Source organism: Salvelinus alpinus, chromosome 2, assembly GCF_045679555.1.
Source record: "Salvelinus alpinus chromosome 2, SLU_Salpinus.1, whole genome shotgun sequence".
Lineage (NCBI taxonomy): Eukaryota > Metazoa > Chordata > Actinopteri > Salmoniformes > Salmonidae > Salvelinus > Salvelinus alpinus.
In genome coordinates this window covers 46,817,519-46,838,498 of record NC_092087.1, presented here as the reverse complement: position 1 = coordinate 46,838,498, position 20,980 = coordinate 46,817,519, and the positions used below count along the sequence as shown (strand labels likewise).

The window sequence follows — 20,980 nt, the reverse complement described above, 5'->3', positions numbered from 1 at the left end:
CGGACCCTCCGGTAAGGCATAGCCAAAAACAAAGACTAAGTGGCTAAAGTTGGGACAGAGGATTAAATTGAAGTTGGGCATACATTTCCCAGCATCCTCTCTGCCTCCCGGGCTCACCGTTTGATGTTGCCAAACATTTGTGCATGTCCCAGGAACTTGCCGAAGTCGATGTGGAACATGTGACCGCTGGTCTTCAGCATGATGTTGTCGTTGTGGCGGTCACAGATACCCAAGATGTAGGTGGCCACACAGCAGCCTGCGCACGAGTAAATGAAGTTCTCCACAGCCTAGCATGACATGGAACAGGGTTAGAGGTTACAGGTCAAAGTGTGTACGACAGAGAGAGAGAGAGAGACAAAGCGAGACAGAGAGTGTGTGTGCGTATGTGTGTGTGCTTGAGTGAGTGAGTGCGTGCGTGCATGCAGGTGAAAAACTGTGTGCGTGCGCTTTAGTGACCGTACTTTCTCGTACTCGTCCTCTGTGGGGTTGTGTTTCTGTAGCCAGTCAGCCAGGGGGCGGTCCTTAAAGGAACCAGTCACTCCATGTTCCCCCTGGATCTTCCTCAGAGTCTCAGCCTGGGGGATCATCTCCACCATACCTGACAGAGAGAGATGGGGAGGGAGAGGAGAACAGGAAAGAGGAGGGAGAGGGGAAGGAAGAGGTAGAGAGAGGGTGGGATAGAAGGGAGGAGAAAGAGGGGGAGGAGATAGGTAGAGTGGGGAGCGAGTCAGTATTGTAACTCATCCCCAATTCATATCTCCACCCCCCCCTCCCCCCTCTCTCCCTTCCTCCCTCCTCACCTCTGCCTCGTCCAGTAGAGAAGCATCTGAAGATGACCATCCTCATGTCCAGTCCCTCCTGGATCCAGATCTTGTTCATGATGCGGATGATCTGCAAGGTCAGCATGTCCTGGCGCAGGTCATCACCTGACTGGGAAGCAGAGGTCAAAGGGCACAAGACACAGAGGTCACAGATGTCGAAGGTCAACAAGGGTTCAGAAAGGCACAATTAAGTGGTTTGTTGATTCTGTAGTTTTGAATGTGTACCTTGAAGATGACGTTGATGTTGTCTCCTCGAGGGTCCAGGTTCTGGAAGGACAGTTTGAGGGGCACGGCATTGGAGTTGAAGTAGGAACACGACTGCAAACCGGAGATGAGAGAAAGGATTAGAGATCAAATACACACACACAGGAGCGTACATACAGACTAAAAACACACACAGGAGCACATACACACACTTAAACACAAAACAAACATACACATACTACGATTGAACACAGAACACCCAGACATACACACAAGCAACCAAAGACACTGTGCATTAGCATGTATGCAAACAAACCACGGGCATGCGTCCCCATTTCCTACAGTATCCTACATTTGACCAGGGAATTATCATTCATAAAAGAGATGATACTTGGGTCAATGACAGTAACACAGGCTTAGGCCCGGACTGGCAAGCTTCTAAGCAACTGAGGAATCATTGTGTAACACGAATCAGAAAGGCTAAATCTGATTATTATGTAAGGCGCTCTCCCATTGTAACGGGAACCCGGCTAAATTCTGGAAAACTGTCAAATCCCTGAAGTTCTTCATCCTCTCTGCCAACATCTTAATTCAGACAGGCTTCATTACGGACAAAAATGCCATCATTGATGCATTTAAATCACCATTTTATTTCAGCGGGCTATCTCTTTCAAAGGAACTTCTAAGCCTATTCAAAATGATATTGGTCTGGATGCTGATAGGAGAAATTTGCTGAATTATCAGAGAAATGATAGTCAAAGCTTTTTGTTTAGGCTATTTACAGATAAATAAGTCCTGGATGCTTTGCTAGCCACAGACAACAATAAATCCACAGGGGGCGACCAATTGGATCCTGGTCTGCTTACGTGTGCAGCGCCCATCATTATTGGCTCAATAACCCTCATGTTTTATTTAACATTGTTATCAGGAAATATTCCAAGTATGGAAATCATCTCTTGTGCTGCCACTCCATAAGGGCGGGAATAGTAGTGATCTTAATAATTATCACCCCATTTCAAGTCTTCCTTGTCCAGCTAATATTCTCTAATCCTTGGTAATATACAACTTTGCTCTTTTTATCTGAGAAGTGTATTTTTTTAATGTAAACCAGGGTTTAGGCCTGGGCATACTGCAGGACTATTACAGCAACCACTTTAGTTGTTAATGATCTTGTCAATGCTTTAGACACTCAAATTAAATGTGCTGCTTTGTTTGTGGACCTGTCAAAAGCTTTTGATACTGTTGATCATGCTATTTCATTGAATAAGTTGTCGTCGATAGGCCTGAGCTCTGACGCCTGATCATGGTTTTATGATTATCTTAGTGTCATACCTCAGGCCATTGTGATTGACGAGGTTTCTTGAATTTCTTGAAGTACATAAAAGGTGTTCCGCAGGGGTCAATACTAGGACCTGTTCTTTTCAGTATTTATATAAATGCTATTAATCTGTTAACATTTTTAAATGTAATTTATATGCGGATGATACTATTACATAGGCAATTGCCCCGACTGCTGACCTGGCTGTGACAAGGCTACAGTCCCATTTTGCAGTTGTGCAGGAAGCCCTTACTGATTTCAAACTAAATACATGTTGTTTTCAAGTTCTTGTAAGATTGTCTAGTGTGGATTACATCTTTACTCATCGGATGGTTCTATAATCAAACGAGTCCTTGCATACAAACACCTTGGTATTTGGATAGACAATGATTTATTGTTTTAAAAAACATACCACTGAGCTTGTTAAGAAACTAAGACTTAGTGTGCTTTTTATTTACAGAAACAGGTCTTGTCTCTCTCTAGTTAGCAGGAAGCAGGTTGTGCAGTCAACCTTTCTACCGGTTCTTGATTATGGTGCTACAATTTATCAAAGTGCATGTGCCTCTACGTTTTCATAGCGCCCTTCGTTTTATCACAGACAGTTCTATTACTCATCACTGTATTCTTTACCAAAAGGTTGGCTGAACGCCTTTGAAGTCACCTAGGTCACATCGTCAAGCTCTTTTTGTTTACAAAGCCCTGCTCCACAAACTTCCGACTTACCTAACATCACTGTTAAGATTGAAAATGACAAGTTATCAAACCCGTTCACAGGGTTGGTTAACTCTGGAGACTCCTTTGGTGTTTAGAGAGTTAGGTAAATCAGCCTTTAATTTCCTTGCACCTTACGTGTGGAATGATCTACAATGCACTTTAAAATAGGAGGAATTGGTGCCTCTAGGGCATTTCAGACAGTTGTTAGGGGACCTTTTAACTGAAAAATGTGTCAGTTTTTTATGATTGTGTTTAGCTTTTTGTGTATTTCTTTATTTTTATTTCACCTTTATTTAACCAGGTAGGCAAGTTGAGAACAAGTTCTCATTTACAATTGCGACCTGGCCAAGATAAAGCAAAGCAGTTCGACACATACAACAACACAGAGTTACACATGGAGTAAAACAAACATACAGTCAATAATACAGTAGAAAAATAAGTCTATATACAATATGAGCAAATGAGGTGAGATAAGGGAGGTAAAGGCAAAAAAAGGCCATGGTGGCAAAGTAAATACAATATAGCAAGTTGTAACGGCTGTCTAATTCCTCCTCCTCGGATGAGGAGAAGGAGTAGGGATCGGACCAAAACGCAGCGTTGTATGCAGACATAATGAATTTATTAAAGACAAGACGAAAACACGAAGAACACTAGAATAGATTACAAAACAACAAAACGACGTAGACAGACCTGAACATGAGAACTTACAATAAAACACGAAGAACGCACGAACAGGAACAGACTAACCAAACGAACGAAAATGAAACAGTCCCGTGTGGTGCGACAGACACAGACACAGGAACACAATCACCCACAAAAAACAGTGAGAACAGCCTACCTTAATATGGTTCTCAATCAGAGGAAACGTCAAACACCTGCCCCTAATTGAGAACCATATCAGGCAACACATTTAACCCAACATAGACACACATAACATAGAATGCCCACCCCAACTCACGCACTGACCAACTAAACACATACAAAAACAAGGAAAACAGGTCAGGAACGTAACACAAGTAAAACACTGGAATGGTAGATTTACAGTGGAAGAATGTGCAAAGTAGAAATATAAATAATGGGGTGCAAAGGAGCAAAATAAATAAATACAGTAGGGGAAGAGGTAGTTGTTTGGGCTAAATTATAGATGGGCTATGTACAGGTGCAGTAATCTGTGAGCTGCTCTGACAGCTGGTGCTTAAAGCTAGTGAGGGAGATAAGTGTTTCCAGTTTCAGAGATTTTTGTAGTTCGTTCCAGTCATTGGCAGCAGAGAACTGGAAGGAGAGGCGGCCAAAGGAGGAATTGGCTTTGGGGGTGACCAGAGAGATATACCTGCTGGAGCGCGTGCTACAGGTGGGTGCTGCTATGGTGACCAGCGAGCTGAGATAAGGGGGGACTTTACCTAGCAGGGTCTTGTAGATGACCTGGAGCGTGTGGGTTTGGCGACGAGTATGAAGCGAGGGCCAGCCAACGAGAGCGTACAGGTCGCAGTGGTGGGTAGTATATGGGGCTTTGGTGACAAAACGGATGGCACTGTGATAGACTGCATCCAATTTATTGAGTAGGGTATTGGAGGCTATTTTGTAAATGACATCGCCGAAGTCGAGGATCGGTAGGATGGTCAGTTTTACGAGGGTATGTTTGGCAGCATGAGTGAAAGATGCTTTGTTGCGAAATAGGAAGCCAATTCTAGATTTAACTTTGGATTGGAGATGTTGGATGCGAGTCTGGAAGGAGAGTTTACAGTCTAACAAGACACCTAGGTATTTGTAGTTGTCCACATATTCTAAGTCAGAACCGTCCAGAGTAGTGATGCTGGACGGGCGGGCAGGTAGCGATCGGTTGAAGAGCATGCATTTAGTTTTACTTGTATTTAAGAGCAGTTGGAGGCCACGGAAGGAGAGTTGTATGGCATTGAAACTCGTCTGGAGGTTTGTTAACACAGTGTCAAAAGAAGGGCCAGATGTATACAGAATGGTGTCGTCTGCTTAGAGGTGGATCAGAGACTCACCAGCAGCAAGAGCGACATCATTGACGTATACAGAGAAGAGAGTCGGCCCAAGAATTGAACCCTGTGGCACCCAGGTATAATAATGTGCATTCCATTGTGTATATGAATGTGTAGTTTAATGGGTTTATTGTATTTTGATGTGTATTGTGGTGCATCTGGAAAACAGACCTCGGTCTCAGCATTGACTCCCTGTCAAAATAAATGTTAAATAAAAAATAAAAAAACACGTACCTGTATGTTGATGGCTTTGACCAGCATGCCAGGGTTGAGGGGGAGACGGCAGCTGCTACTGACTGAGAAGAACTGCCTGACCTCCTCCAGTCCCTCCCGAAGGATGGCCTGTCTGCTGGAGGGAGAGGCGTCCCGGACACGTTGGGCTACTTTAGCCAGGATGGTGACCAGCCAGCACTGTCTGTCAAACTCCTCCCTGAGACCCCGACCCACACAGCACAGCAGGCCTGCTAACAGGTGCTGGTACCTCCCACTGAACTGACTGTCCTGCAGAGTGTCCTTCAACAACCTGGGAGAGTGAGAGAGAGGTTCAAAACACGTAAAGAAACTGTTTTATAACAATTGCCGTGTATCCATCCTTCCTTGTTTCCTTGAGGCAAGCACAGATCTATAAATGATCGGGTGGTAAAAGTAATGTTACCATATCATTTTCACAAATTCAAACAATTCAGGTCTGTATTCTTAAAGTAATGTAGGAAAGAAGAACGCATTTCTGAAGTACTCCAAAGGGACAATATCTACCTGGCTATTGGTCATACTTGGTACTAGTATTTTATTAGGATCCCCAGTAGCTGTTGTGATAGCAGCAGCTACTCTTCCTGGGGTCCACACAAAACATGAAACATGACATAATGTTCTGTACTAATAGACAAGAACAGCTCGAGAACAGAACTACATACATTTCAAACGTCACACATAGTCTACATATCAGTACATACACACAATATCTAGGTCCAATGGGGGAGAGGCGTTGTGCCGTGAGGTGTTGCTTTATCTGTTTTTTAAACCAGGTTTGCTGATCACTTGAGCAATCTGAGATGGGAGTTCCATGCAATCATGGCTCTATATAATACTGTATGTTCTCTTGAATTTGTTTTGGATTTGGGGACTGTGAAAAGACCCCTGGTGGCATGCCTGGTGGGGTAAGGGTGTCTGTCAGTGCTGTGTATAATTTGACATTACAAACTATTTGGAATTTAACACAATGTTTCGTATAAAATCCCAAAATGATGCAGTCAGTCTCTCCTCTACTTTTAGCCAAGCGAGACCGGCATGCATATTATTAGCCCTCTGCTTACAGTGAAGAGTAAGATGTGCCGCTCTGTTCTGGGACGACTGCAGTTTTTTCTAGGTCATTCTTTGCAGCACCTGACCATATAACTGAGCAATAATCAAGATAAAACTAGAGCTTGTAGGACTTGCTTTGTGGAGCGTGGTGTCAAGAAAGCAAAGCATCTCTTTATCACGGACAGAACTCTTCCCGTCTTTAAAACCATTGAATCAATATGTTTTGACCATGACAGTTTACAATCCAAGGTAAAACCAAATAATTTGGTCTCCTCAACTTGCTCAACAGCCACACATTATTCATTATCAGATTCAGCTGAGGTCTAGAACGTAAGGAATGATTTGTACCAAATACAATACTCTTAGTTTTAGAGATGGTCAGGACTAGTTTATTACTAGCCACCCATTCTAAAATGGACTGCAACTCTCTGTTACGGTCCATTGTGCGGTACTGTATATTGTGTAAATATATTCAATTGAGTACTTTGTGTTCTGATGCTATTGTGTTAAGTCATTTTTAAGAATCCATTCTGAAAATCCTAATGTATACTACATAAAGTTTGTTCTGGCATTTCCCAATCTGTCCAGCAGGTGGCGACATGTCTTCAACAGAACAAACATGCATACAAAGTGTCAATGATATTGTTGTACATTACTGCATTGTCATGTATGGGCTCCAGTGCAGTACTGTATGATTAAGCGGGTGTTTCTGTGAGCGAATGTGAGTCATGAAATGACTGAAGTCTATGTGAATTAGAGGTGGTTGTATGTACAGTGCCTTCAGGAAGTATTCATACCACTTGAGTTATTTCACATTACAGCCTGAATTCAAAATTGATTCTTAATTTTTTTCTCACCCATCTACACAATACCCCATAATGACCAAGAGAATACATGTTTTTGGAAATGTTTGCACAGTTATTGAAATTTAAATATAGCAATATCTCATTTACATACAGTGCCTTCAGCAAGTATTAACACCCCTTGACTTTTCCCACATTGTTGTTTTACAAACTGGGATTAAAATATATTTTGGGAATAAATCTCTAGAGCTTTCCACACCTGGATTGTTCATCAAAATTCTTCAAGCTCTGTCAAATTGGTTGTTTATCATTGCTAGACAACCTTTTTCAGGTCGTGCCATATATTTTCAATCAATTTAAATCAAAATTGTAACTCCGCAGCATTCACTGACTTCTTGGTAAGCAACTCCCATGTAGATTTGGCCTTGTGTTTTAGGTTATTGTTCTGCTGAAAGGTGAATTCATCTCCCAGTGTCTGCTGGAAAGCAGACTGAACCAGGTTTTCCTCTAGGATTTTGCATGTGTTTAGCTCCATTCAGTTTATTTTTTATCCTGAAATACTCCCCAGTCCTTAACGATTACAAGAATACCCATAACCTGATGCAGCCACCATCATGCTTGAAAATATGGAGAGTGGTACTCAGTAATGTATTGTATTTGCCCCAAACATAACACTTTGTATTCAGGATAAAAAGTTAATCGCTTTGCCAAATATTTTGCAGTATTATAATATTTGTATTCTGTACAAGCTTCCTTCTTTTTACTCTGTCAATTAGGTTATTATTGTGGAGTAACTCAAAAGTTGTTGATCTATCCTCAGTTTTCTCCTATCACATCCATTCAACTCTGAAACTGTTTTAAAGTCACCATTGGCCTCATGGTGAAATCCCTGAGCGGATTCCTTCCTCTCCGGCAACTGAGTTAGGAAGGACGCCTGCATCTTTGTAGTTACTGGGTGTATTGATACACCATCAAAGTGTAACTCAAAGGGATATTCAATGTCTGCTTATTTTATTTTTACCCATCTACCAATCGGTGCCCTTCTTTGCGAGGCATTGGAAAACATCCCTGGTGTTTGTGGATGAATCTGTGTTAGCAATTCACTACTCGACAGAGACCTTGCAGATAATTGTATGTGTGGGGTACAGAGATGAGGTAGTCATTCAAAAATCATGTTCAACATTATTGTACAAAGAGTGAGTCCATGCAAATTACTAAACACATTTTTACCCCTGAACTTATTTAGGCTTGCCATAACAAAGGGGTTGAATACTTATTGACTCAAGACATTTCAGCTTTTCATTTTTTATTAATTTGAAAAGATTTCTAGAAACAAAATTCCACTGACATTTTGGGGTATTGCGTGTAGGACAGTGATACACGGTCTCAATTTAATCAATTTTAAATTCAGTCTGTAACACAACAAAAATGTGGGAAAAGTCAAGGGGTGTGAATACTTTCTGAAGGCACTGTACGTGTCATGTATACATGTGTATATGTCTGTGAGAGCCTACATCAAGTTGTGTGTGACAGAGAAGGCTGAGTGTATGGCTGATATCTGAATAGGTCTCACCAGAAGAGGTAGTGTGCAATGCGCATGTCCCCTATGGCTCTCCGTAGCAGGAAACGTACCAACGGGCTATCAAGGTAACACTCATATTTCAGAGCCTGAGAGAAAGCGAGAGAGATGGTTAGAGAAAGATGCAACGGATAGGTGTAAGAAATATGGATATAGCTCCACATAGCCCTTTGATAAGGTGTCCGTGAAGTGTTCGTAAGACATTCATTAAGCATTTATAAAGGTGTTACCTGCACCAGCTGCGGCAGGAAGTCCAGCAGCTCAGGGTCAGAGATGGAGTCCATCCACTGTACTGCAGTACGCCTCAGCTCCTGATCAGGGAAGCTGACAGACATTTGAATCCATTATGCATTCAATTATTACATTGTTTCAATCCAAAATGACGACATATTTGAGAGGTCAACAAACGCATTGGCTTATCCTTATGAGAATACTTTGAAGATAAATACACAACGCAGAGGGTGAGAGTACTAGAATTAACAATCAATAGGGAATTGTTAATGTAAATAGGATTTGGGTTTCAGTTCAACATCTGTTTAGAATCTGTGGATTGTCACTCCTGAACTCAGAGCTACGTGTGTCGTACAAAGTCTGGGGCAGGATACTTGTTATTTGGCCATTGGTCCAGTTGTACTGCAAGGACTTCTGATTGGTCAACCTCAGACTAGGGCGGGGGGTTATAAGTGGCATCCTGTTTCTTTGTTCGGTGGAGAAAAGCTGAGGACAGGGGAGACTGAACATCTAGCTCCCAGCATAACATCTATGATTTGTCCTTCTCAAATAAATCTATTTTTCTCCCCCTGATTTGCTTTGGAGTTTGTACTATTGAAGAATAACATCAATTGCTAACACTTGGTGCCGTGACCCGGATGATTTGGTCTGAACAACAACTAGAAAAACGTATCAACTGTGTGTTGATCCAGAGTAAAGAGAGAAGGCTACGCACAACCCACTTTGGGGAGTCAACTCTTAAACTCCTGATTTATGGCAGAATTGCTGGGTGAGTCGAGACCAATATCATTTAAAAAGAACCAAATCAGGTTAAAATAGTGCATGCAATGAGTGATATGTATCTGTGATGTATAAGCGTTCAAGTCCATTGTTTTATTACAGAGTTTAGTCCTTTGTTACTCTATTAAAAGGTTGGAGGCCTCTGTTTTTGTGAAACCTTCTTGTTGCATAGAAGTGAGTTGCTAGTGAAGTAGCAATTTTTACACGTGTGGTTACTGTAATCCTTCAACAAGCTCTTAGTGGTGAACATAAGTTATGGGTAGCCAGGCCCTACAGAAACAATTTGTGCTCTAGAAGAGGTTTGAGTCCTCAAAAGGGGTTATATAAATATATATATTAGGGGATAAATAAATATATAAACATAGATATATATATTATACAACGTTGGTATATTATACAACGTTGGAAGTTAATATTATGACAATGCAGAGAGAAAAGGATCGTTTGAAAGCTCTTGGTGAACAAATAAAGACCTTAAAAGGAGAAATTCCCTATTGCAGCAGGAGACACAGGTGAAAAAGTCAGACGTGACCCCGACCTGTGGCCTCTCTGTTCTCCAATCTATCTATCCTCACATTGAGTTGTGTAAGGCAGATCAGGTTTCAAGCATCTGGTCAGCACTGCCTGGCACTGAGTCAACAGATTCTGACAGCAGTGACGAACTATGTCTTAGGCCAACCAGAACACAGTCTGTAAAAGGAAGTAAAGACAAACCTCTAGAGACAGTAATCACACATAAATCAGCATCTCCAAAACAGTTGGATGAATGGTCAAAAACGTTAAAGCATCCACGAGACGTGGGTATCAGAGATGTGCAGGTTCCGAGTGAAACCAACAACATTATTCGTACAGTAGATGAGAAACCTGGTGTATGTTATTATTGCGGGATTTCCGTTTCACTGGCAACGAGAATGTCGGAAAAGAAAACATGATTTTATGAGAAGTGGCCAGGGGCCCTAACGACACAATGTTGTTGCAAAAATGTAAGAAGGTCTCTCCGGCTCAGCAGCAGTTTGCTGGATGCTGTAGAGGGAAACTAACAGACTCCCTCTTACGTCCCATCTCAGCTGGTCTACATATGAAATCGGATGGAATATATGTGAACATGATTGTTAACAACTTTGCAGTAGATTTTTTTTGTAGATACGGGTGCTGAAGTCACTGTATTGCCCATATCTTATGCAAAACATATATGCTATGTCCTCAGTACACAGGCAAGAAGATGAGAGCAACAGGAGTGGGGGGGGGAGACGAAGACAGATGTGAAACAAACCAAACAATTATCAATTTCTATTGGTCCAATAAAGATTGATGTAGGCTCTACAGTTCAGAACAATGCTATTTGGACTACGAAGAAGAATTAGTGTGGAACTTTGGATATGGAACCAGTGTGCTTGACAGGTGTTGCCCTACCTTGCACAAAACAATATCCCATTAGCAAGGAAGCTATGGACGCTACTAAAGTAGTGATTAAAGATCTATGGGACATGGGTATAGTTGAAAAGAGACCATGTAATCCAGCTACTCTGGTGCTTCCTCCAGATACCACATGACTTGAACACGACTGTTTTGAGTTGGTTTTGGATCAGCTCTCTGACGGGTTTATAGAGTCACTCGTTGGAAAAACCTGAGTTTATCTTATACACAGACGGTTCAAGCATTATGGAGCGAGGTGTGAGGCAGGTAGGATGGGTAGTTACTACAATGGACAATGTGATAATACCAGGCACGTTAGATTTGAGAAAAACAGGAGTTCACTTTATGAGTGACACAATGCTTAACTATTGCATACAACTCTTTAATGGGGAATACCTCCCGAGTGGGGACATGACGTAGTGCCAGGACAGTGGGTGATGGTAAAAAAATATGTGACAGAGACATTAGGGCCAAAATGGGAAGGTCCTTATCAAGGTCAGCAGTAAAAGTCCTGGGGAAATCACGATGGATACATGTCATTCATTGCAAGGTTGTCCATTTTGATGACAAAGCGGAGCCTGGAGAATAGAACTGATTGACTAGCAATCGGGGGTCAATCTTCGGGTGAAGAAGCATAGTAAGATGATCAGAACCTGATAAGCTTCTATGTTGTACACCGCAGTCGTCATAATAGGGATATCTAGGTGAAATGTACAACTTTTTTTCCCTAAATCAGGACATGCTGACTTAGGGAAATCTCTGTGAAATATCAATTTCTCTTCAATCCAGGACATGTTACTTTCACTTTTTTTGTTTCCTTCGTTACAGGTTATGAGAATCTATCGTCTGGGGCTGCAGCAATATTCCTTGACTGTACCTGAAACGATACAAGATCACCGGTGAAGTGCAACCAGCGGAACGGAAGAAGAATTCCTCGCTACCTGCAGACTGTCAGATCATCGTTTCTAATAGTTACCTATGTGGGACTGATACCAGTGAGGAAGAGCTGGTCACTTTTGAAGGACTTGGTGAATGATTACCTTGACAATAGGACGATTGAACATTGTTGTCTTGCAGACAAGTGGAAGACGTTTGAAATTATTTTCCTCGTGAGTTTCCTCCTAATACAGGACGTGGGTTGTGTTTCCATTTCTGACACAGATATGGATGAGGGACACTTGGGCGTCAATACGTTTCTAGCTCTCTCTCTACACTAAGCCACAGTAGTCAAAGTAGTTGCTGGGTTTGTACGTACGAACCATTCACATCAAGGGCAGGTATTCCATTAGGGGCTATTCCTTTTAACCAGAGTGAAATGTTGGGTATATGGAGGGATCTTAATTGGTATAAGACACGTATTGGTACCAATTGGGGTAAGAATGTTGCGCATCAACATGCGAGAGTACCTAGATCTGAAGATAGGTGCTGGAGGAGGCCTGAAGGAGGCCTGAGACTCCTGGTGTCCATTCAACAACATGTGGATGAGTTGGGGGTGGAGCTGACATCCTGGAGTGATAGGTACCTTCCTTCATTTGAAGTTACCAATGACACTAATCAGCGACCACCTTACCTAGTTCTTACACATGCCTCGGTTGGGTGGTTATGGTTTAATAGGTCATTCTCTCGGAATTTGTCTCAACTGCACCAGGACACGTTTGTCAAAGTAGGACAGAGTGAGTGTGATCAGACAACAGATCTATCTATCTGCTTGTGACAGTACTAAGGTTGTGGAATGTCTAATGTCTGTTGAATTGACACTCAGTAATGGCACTAGGGCTACTTTTTATGCCAATACTTTCGGTAATATCATCGATCGTGGTATAATATCTCCTGGGACTTACTTTATCTGTGGATCCTACGCCTATTCCTGGTTACCAAAGTTGTGGCACGGGTCGGGTTATTATTGTCGTGTTATTAGGGTCGGGTTATTTGGGATATGTCGTACGTAAGACATTCTGTGCACTCTCTTTTTTCACAGCGTCATAAACGTGTGATTACAGAAACGGAGAGATTCTTTGCGATTGCTTTTCCCTCTTAAGGGATTTTCTAAAATAGCACAGGAAGTTATTAATATAGCTAACTCTTTGGAAACCCTAGCTAATAGTACAGTTGAGAGTCTTGAGTTAGTTACAGCTGAGATGGTTGCCATTCGGACTGGGGCGATGCGAAATCGTTTCGCCCTTGATTATCTTCTGTCCGCACAAGGGGGTACATGTGCTGTTATTGGTGCTGGAGGCTGTACAAATATTCCTGATCATTCTGAGGAAATAACTGACCTAATCCAAAAGATCAGGACTGAGGACGCTAAATATCATGATTACAATCTAGATGATTTAGGCTTAGTCATGTGGTTCTTCCACATTTGGTACATGGGGAAGTTTTTTGGTGAGCATGATACTTCCAATAGTGGGAGCTGTGGTTATTTTTCCTCATCCTCATCTAGGTTATCAAGTGTGCTATTGCCCCGATGTTTGTCTGCTAAAATCCGACGGTTACGTGATAGGGAATATCATAAGATTCATCAACCGTGTCCTTCTGGAGATGGGTGTCAGTGGTGTTCACAAGAATGTGGTTCGGATCATAAGGGTCTTCATCGTCACACCAAGCCTCATGATTGTGGTCAATGCGCCCGTGGTAACTGTCCTCGGTGCTGTAATGAACCATGCTCTCTCAGATGTGGTAACACACCTGTTAATACCTCTTTTCTATAACTTTGTGTGAAATCTATGTCTTATTGCAACAGCATTTAAAATATGCCCTTTGTGTTTTATAGGAATGCAAGGTGTTTAATGTGAACGATTTTATGCTTAATGCTAATGTTTATATTCTGTCTATTTTTTCATGCTTTCTGTTGTTTTCTAAAAAGACATTTTAACTATACTTATTTCTAAAATGATCTAGGGGGAGTATATGAATATTTTGCAGATAAATACACAATGCAGAGGATGAGAGTACTAGAATTAACGATCAATAGGGAATTGTCAATGTTAATAGGAGTTTGGGTTTCAGTTCAACATCTGTTTAGAATCTGTGGATTGTCACTCCTGAACTCAGAGCTACGTGTGTGCTACGTTCTGTACATTTAGTCTGGGGCAGGATACTTGTTATTTGGCCATTGGTCCAGTTGTACTGCAAGGACTTCTGATTGGTCAACCTCAGGCTAGGGTGGGGGGTTATAAGTGGCATCCTGTTTCTTTGTTTGGTGGAGAAAAGCTGAGGACAGGGGAGACTGAACATATATCTCCCAGCAAAACATCTATGATTTGTCCACCTCAAATAAACCTATTTTTCTCCCCCTGATTTGCTTTGGAGTTTGTGTTATTGAAGAACAACATCAATTGCTAACATCCTCATTCATGTTTGAACTGTAATTCTAAAAGGCGAGTGATGCATGTGATGCTTTGCATGTTGCCCTGCTGAGGTGAGTTCATGGTGTTTATGTTCCAGAACAGGATTCTAAGCTAGTCTGGTCCACTCCCGTCTCTGACCATGTCCCCAAACTGCCAATGTGTCTGTTGTTTACACAGTCCTAACACAACATGACAAGGTCGAATGGCAACCGCAGGCCTTCTGGTGACCCGTTGCCTGCTGACTGTTGCCAAGGTGGCTATTTCCCTGGCGAGTGCTGCCCCAGAAACCATTGCCTGGCAACCACACACACGCACGCGCACACAGTCCCCTTACGTGGCATGCAGAAGGCCCAGTGCGTCGTGGTGGTTGAGACATGCCCACTGGCGGAGCAGGGCATAGATATCTGACAGACATGCCCACTCCCAGCGGGGGGCACTAGCCAGCACCAGGGGCAGGGCACCACTCTCTGACTGGCAGAACGAACGCTTCTCCCACAACAGACGCTTGTCCTCTGGAGTCAACCTGGACAGATAGAGGGGAGAGAGCGAGGAGAAATATAAACACCTTACATGCATACTTAGCTTGAGAGTGAGAGAAAGAGAGGGGGATGTGGAGAGGGGGAGGGGGAGAGAGGGTAAAAGGTAGAGAGGGGAAGAGGGAGTGAAATAATGCATACTTGGAATACTTTCTCACAATGAAAGGAAAAGAAAGAGGGAAAGAGAGTGGGGTGTTGTTTACTGCAGCATTAGATGGCCATTTCCACTGTAAAAAAAAAAAAGAAAAAAGAAAAGATAGATTACCTTTGTATAAATGTGGCCAACACGTATCAATGATGTCTATGTTCTGTCTTCATGATAACATTACTCTGTTTCTCCTTGCTTTGGCCACCCTCATTCGAACGCGGTTACACCAACGAAAAAAAACTATCGAGCTGAATTTGAAAACGGGCATGAACCAAAGACAAAAAGAGACTGATCGGAGCGGGTGTGTAAGGGATCGGGGGACAGATGGAGAGAGGGAGTAGAGGAGAGACAAAAGGTAGAGGAAGAACGATAAAGACAGATACAGTGACTGGGGTAAGGGAGAATAAACAGTAGATGTACCTCGTGGAGAAACCGTGAAAATGTCAACTGACAACTAAAATGTCAGTGAGTACATTCATTCTCATCACACACACACACGCAACACACACGTTAATCCATATTTGTTTGAATCTCTGCCTAAATCAACACACACAGGTTTCTCTAACTGCTCTAGCAGACACACACAGGGCAGAGGGCTGTTAACGTATGATGAGTTCTCCTTGGTACGGTTGTTTACATTGGCTGAATATACTGTGTCATTGTTGGGATTGGATGATCCAGCTGGACAACAGTTGTTGCTATTGGATGAGCTCCTCTAATCTACTTCCTGCTTGGAGCCTGATACTGGATGGCACTGAAGCCAGTACACTTGTTTGGAAACACTGCACCTTAAGAGAATGTTCTTTAAAGAATAATTTGCCAACACTGATGTATCCGTTCGTCTTCATCTGCTGGTAGTTGCCATGTCATATTAAACTTATCCTGACCATAAATGGTCATTTGTTGAAGTTCTGAATGTGTGCACATTGTACGTTCCAGTCAAAAGCCTCCGTTATTTAGAGGTAAAGAGAGGGGAGGGAGACCCATCTCAAAGTGAACGTCAAACAGACAGAGACACAGACACAGACAGAGACAAAGACACAGACAGAGACAAAGACACAGACACAGGTAAGAGCACATCTTCCTTCCATCTAAAGGCACGCTCCAAAGCCCCAGAAAAAGGATCCTGCTTGGAAGTAAACAAAACACACTCTGGTCCAAGATAAACACTGTTCTGTTTATCTCTCTCACAACAAACAGGAAACAGATCATAAACTATGACAACCACTAATGGGCTAAACATTATACTGAGATATGGTGAATAGACACACATACAAACAGACAGACACACACCCTTCTATATCCAGGGAGGGTTGAGTTAAACGTTGTCGACACACTCCTCAGAGAAGGCCAGTGGAGCTCCACAAACACTCCTAGTTTCTTTCTACCTCTCTTAGGAATTCAGATCACCGGTCTGATTAATATTCAGTGACCTTTTCATCTCTTTTGTAAATGGTGCACACACGCAAACACACACACACACATGGGACAAAAGAGGAGAGGGGGATGGTGAGACAAGAGGGGGGAGGAGAGAGGGGGTATAATATCATCTGGGGAGGATTCACCACCAGCTGCTGCTATGACATCACTCATCAACTGGACCCCCTCTTCCCTCCCTCCCCCAATACCATTCCCAGTGCATCCCACTGCCCATACAGTGCTGCTTGAAAGTATGTGGACCCCTGCTGAAATGAGATATTTTTTTGTTTTTACCATGAAATCTTCATTTAATCAGATCCAGTCTTTTTGATCTGACATTACAGGTTTATATTTACCAATACCATATTTTGGTGAAAAGGAAATCATGTGTGTAATAGAAAAATAAAATAAAAAAGTGGTGCAAAAATAAGTGAGCCCCAAGTTCCATTGGTTAAATCAAGTAGGTGAGTAGAATCAGGTGTGTAAATAATTGGGTACCAAATGACCCAATGAAAGGAGAGATCATTAGTAAAGAGTTTGGGCGGGACTCTCATAAATACAGATAAGAAACCTGAATGCAAAGCACACCATGCCGAGAGGAAAGGAGATCTCAGAGGACATCGGGACAAGGGTAGTGAGAGCACATCAGTCTGGGGAAGGCAATAAAATCATCTCAAAAGGATTTGAGCTCCATGAGTCCACTGCGAGGCAAGTCATTTACAAATGGAGAGCACTTAACATGACAGCAACTTAGCCTAGAAGTGGACGCCCTTCCAAAATATCCCCAATAATAAATCAGGTAAAAGCCAACCCAAACATAACATCTAGACATTTTTGGTCAGAATCAACACCGCTATGTTTGGCAAAAAGCCAACACTGCCTACTACCAAAATAACCTTATCCCAACAGTCAAGGATGGTGGTGAGAATGTCAAGATCTTGGGCTGATTTTCCTCTTCTGGACCTGTACGACTCATCATTTAAGGGAACCATGAATTCTGAGGTGTACCAGGAGATTCTGGAACAGAACGTCAGGCCATCAGTCAAGGAGTTAAAGCTGGGCCCAAAGCATTCAACGACCCAAAGCATTCAAGCAAATCGACCAAAGAATGGCTCAGGAGAAAGACGATTTGTGTTTTGGATTGGCCAAGTCAAAGTCCTGACCTAAATCCAATCGAGATACTGTGGCAGGACCTGCAGCGGGGAGTTCATGCCAGAGACCTCTCAACCCTCACTCAATTGGCTGAGTTCTGTAAGGAGGAGTGGGGAAAAATCCCTCAAAACAGATGTCGGAGACTGATTACTGGCTATAGGAGATGTTTACTCGTTGCTAATGGAGGTGCCACACGCTATTGACTGAAGGGGTTCACATATTTTTGCACACATCAAATCTGAGTATCTGTTAAATAAACCACTTTTGTTAAATAAACAACGGAAATATCATATTTCTTTGTTTCTGTCATTTACTTGGAATGTCTTTATTACAAATTGGGGTTCAGATAAGGATTTTCTATGTTTATTTGAATATTTTATAGCAAAATAATGACCAGCCCTGTAGGGTTCGCATACTTTCAAGCAGCATTGCATCTCCTGTCTGTCTTCCTGCTCTGTCCACTACTAACCTAGCCTGGGTACCATTCTGTTTGAGATATCATTCCACTCCTTGCCATGTTTAGCATGACACGAACTACATGGAGTGGAATGCCACTAAAACAGGTTCTGGATTTCAGGCTACTACTAACCTAGTAACGCCCCTCAATAACGTCTACAGCTGTTGGGTTTGAACACGAGCACAAAAACACACGATACTCTCTAATGCAGCGTAAACAGAGACATTATAACGACGTGGTAATAATGGACGTCAGTCTACCAGGGCTGTTCTGTCACTCCATGGAGTGAGTGAGCAGAAAGGTAGCGTGAGAGAGAGAGACTGACTGACGGTGTAGCAGTCTCACCAGAAGAGTGACTTCTTGTGCAGTACATCCTGCAGTTGTCGCTGGCTGTGCTGGTCGAGCCTGGAGAAGTCATAATGGGGACTGAACTCTGCGGGAGGGGGGGTGCTAAAGCGCACCTCAAACGACGACGTGGGAAAGTCCACCTACAGGAAGAGGTCAGAGGTTAGGCGCCACACTAACGGCAACGTTAAGATGGTCCCTGAAGTGTTGTGAGGTGGGAAATGTACTTCAAATGGATAAAACATCGATATGGTTTGATTTAAATCGTTATATCTCTTACAGCTTAATCTAAACAAGATACAGTACCTTCGGAATGTATTCAGACCCCTTGCTTTTCCCACATTTTGTTACGTTACAACATTAGTCTTAAATTGATTCAATTCTTTTTTTTTCATCAATCTACACACAATACCCCACAATGACAAAGCAAGAACAGGTTTTTAGAAATGTTTCCTCATTTATTAAAAATAAAAGACGAATATATCACATTTACATAAGTATTCAGACCCTTAACTCAGTACTTTGTTGAAGCTCCTTTGGCTGCGATTACAGCAGCGAGTCTTCTTGAGTATGACGCTACAAGCTTGGCACACCTCTATTTGGGGAGTTTCTCCCATTCTTCTCTGCAAATCCGCTCAAGCTCTGTCCGTTTGGACGGGGAGCGTTGCTACACAGCTATTTCCAGGTCTCTCCCAAGATGTTCGATCGAGTTCAAGTCCGGGCTCTGGCTGGGCTACTCAAGGACATTCAGAGACTTGTCCCGAAGCCACTCCTGCGTTGTCTTGGCTGTGTGCTTAGGGTCGTTGTCCGCTTGGAAGGTGAACCTTCGCCCCAGTCTGAGGTCCTGAGTGCTCTGGAGCAGGTTTTCATGAAGGATCTCTCTGTACTTTGCTCTGTTAATCTTTGACTCAACCTGACTAGTCTCTCAGACCCTGCCGCTGAAAAACATTCCTACAACATGATGTTGCCATCACCATGCTTCACCGTAGGGATGGTGCCAGGTTTCCTCCAGACGTGACACTTAGCTGTCAGGCCAAAGAGTTCAATCTTGGTTTCATCAGACTAGTGAATCTTGTTTCTCTTGGTCTGAGAGTCTTTATGTGCCTTTTGGCAAACTCCAAGCGGGCTGTCATGTGCCTTTTATTGAGGAGTGTCTTCCATCTGACCACTCCACCATAAAAGGCCTGAGTGGTGGAGTGCTGCAGCAATGGTTGTTTTTCTTGAAGGTTCTTCCATCTTCACAGAGGGACTCTAGAGCTCTGTCAGAGTGACCATTGGGTTCTTGGTCACCTCCCTGATTGCTCAGTTTGGCCGGGCGTCCAGCTCTAGGAGGAGTCTTGGTGGTTCCAAACTTCTTCCATTTAAGAATGTTGGAGGCCAATGTGTTGTTGGGGACCTTCAATGCTGCAGAACTGTTTTTGGTACCCTTCCCCAGATCTGTGCCTCGACACAATCCTGTCTCAGAGCTCTACAGACAATTCCTTTGACCGTATGGCTTGGTTGTTTGCTCTGACACTGTCAACTGTGGGACCTTATATAGACAGGTGTGTGCCTTTCCAAATCATGTCCAATCAATTTAATTTACCACAGGTGGATTCCAATCAAGTTGTAAAAACATCTCAAGGATGATCAATGGAAACAGGATGCATCCAAGCTGAATTTAGAGTCTCACAGCAAAGGGTCTGAATACTTATGTAAACAAGGTATTTCTGTTTTTTATTTGTATAAAATTTGCAAACAATTCTAAAAACCTGTCTTCGCTTTGTCATTATGGGGTCTTGTGTGCAGATTACTGAGGATTTCTTTTGTTTATGTCACCTGTCGTCCCTCTCCGGCCTCTAGGTCACCAGGCTGCTCGTTATGGCGCACACCTGTCACCATCGTTACGTGCATCAGCGCATTATGACACTCACCCGGACTCCATCACCTCCTTGATTACCTGCCCTATATTTGTCACTCCTTTTGGTTCCTTCCCCAGGTGTCATTGTTTCTGTTTCATGTCTGTGTGTTGTTCGTGTTTCTTGTTTTGTATTATCTTTTCATTTATTCATTAAATGATTGACACCCTGAACTAGCTTCCCGACTCCCAGTTTCATCCATTTTTTAATAATGTTGTAAAGTAACAAAATGTGGAAAAAGACAAGGGGTCTGAATACTTTCCGAAGGCACTGAGTAGAAATAGACTTCTGACCTGACTGTTACAGAGCAGATGGACAAGGTAATGGGTAGATGAAGAGATGGAAGAGATTGGGGGAGAGGAGAGGAACAGAATGATGTGAGGAATTCATCCAAGGAAAGTAGGAGAGAGATTAAAAGAAAAATAAGAAAAGCCAAGAGATCAAGACTGAAACTCATGGCAGGCCAATGGGGGAAAGAGTTTGAGGAAGAAAGACAGAGGC

At 42.7% G+C, this 20,980-nt stretch overlaps 1 protein-coding gene across 1 annotated transcript in view; it reads right to left on the bottom strand.

Moving 5' to 3' along the window:
* LOC139563524 (phosphatidylinositol 4-phosphate 3-kinase C2 domain-containing subunit beta-like) overlaps positions 1–20,980 on the bottom strand; it is a 65,941-nt gene that overhangs the window by 10,718 nt on the left and 34,243 nt on the right. Inside the window, exons 15-23 of the mRNA XM_071382248.1 lie at positions 18,582–18,724; positions 14,859–15,047; positions 8,978–9,071; positions 8,742–8,836; positions 5,298–5,586; positions 1,047–1,139; positions 801–930; positions 462–598; positions 118–287 (exon numbers count right to left, since the gene is read on the bottom strand). Of these exons, the coding sequence (XP_071238349.1) occupies positions 118–287; positions 462–598; positions 801–930; positions 1,047–1,139; positions 5,298–5,586; positions 8,742–8,836; positions 8,978–9,071; positions 14,859–15,047; positions 18,582–18,724 (1,340 nt within the window). The remainder of the gene's footprint in view (positions 1–117; positions 288–461; positions 599–800; positions 931–1,046; positions 1,140–5,297; positions 5,587–8,741; positions 8,837–8,977; positions 9,072–14,858; positions 15,048–18,581; positions 18,725–20,980) is intronic.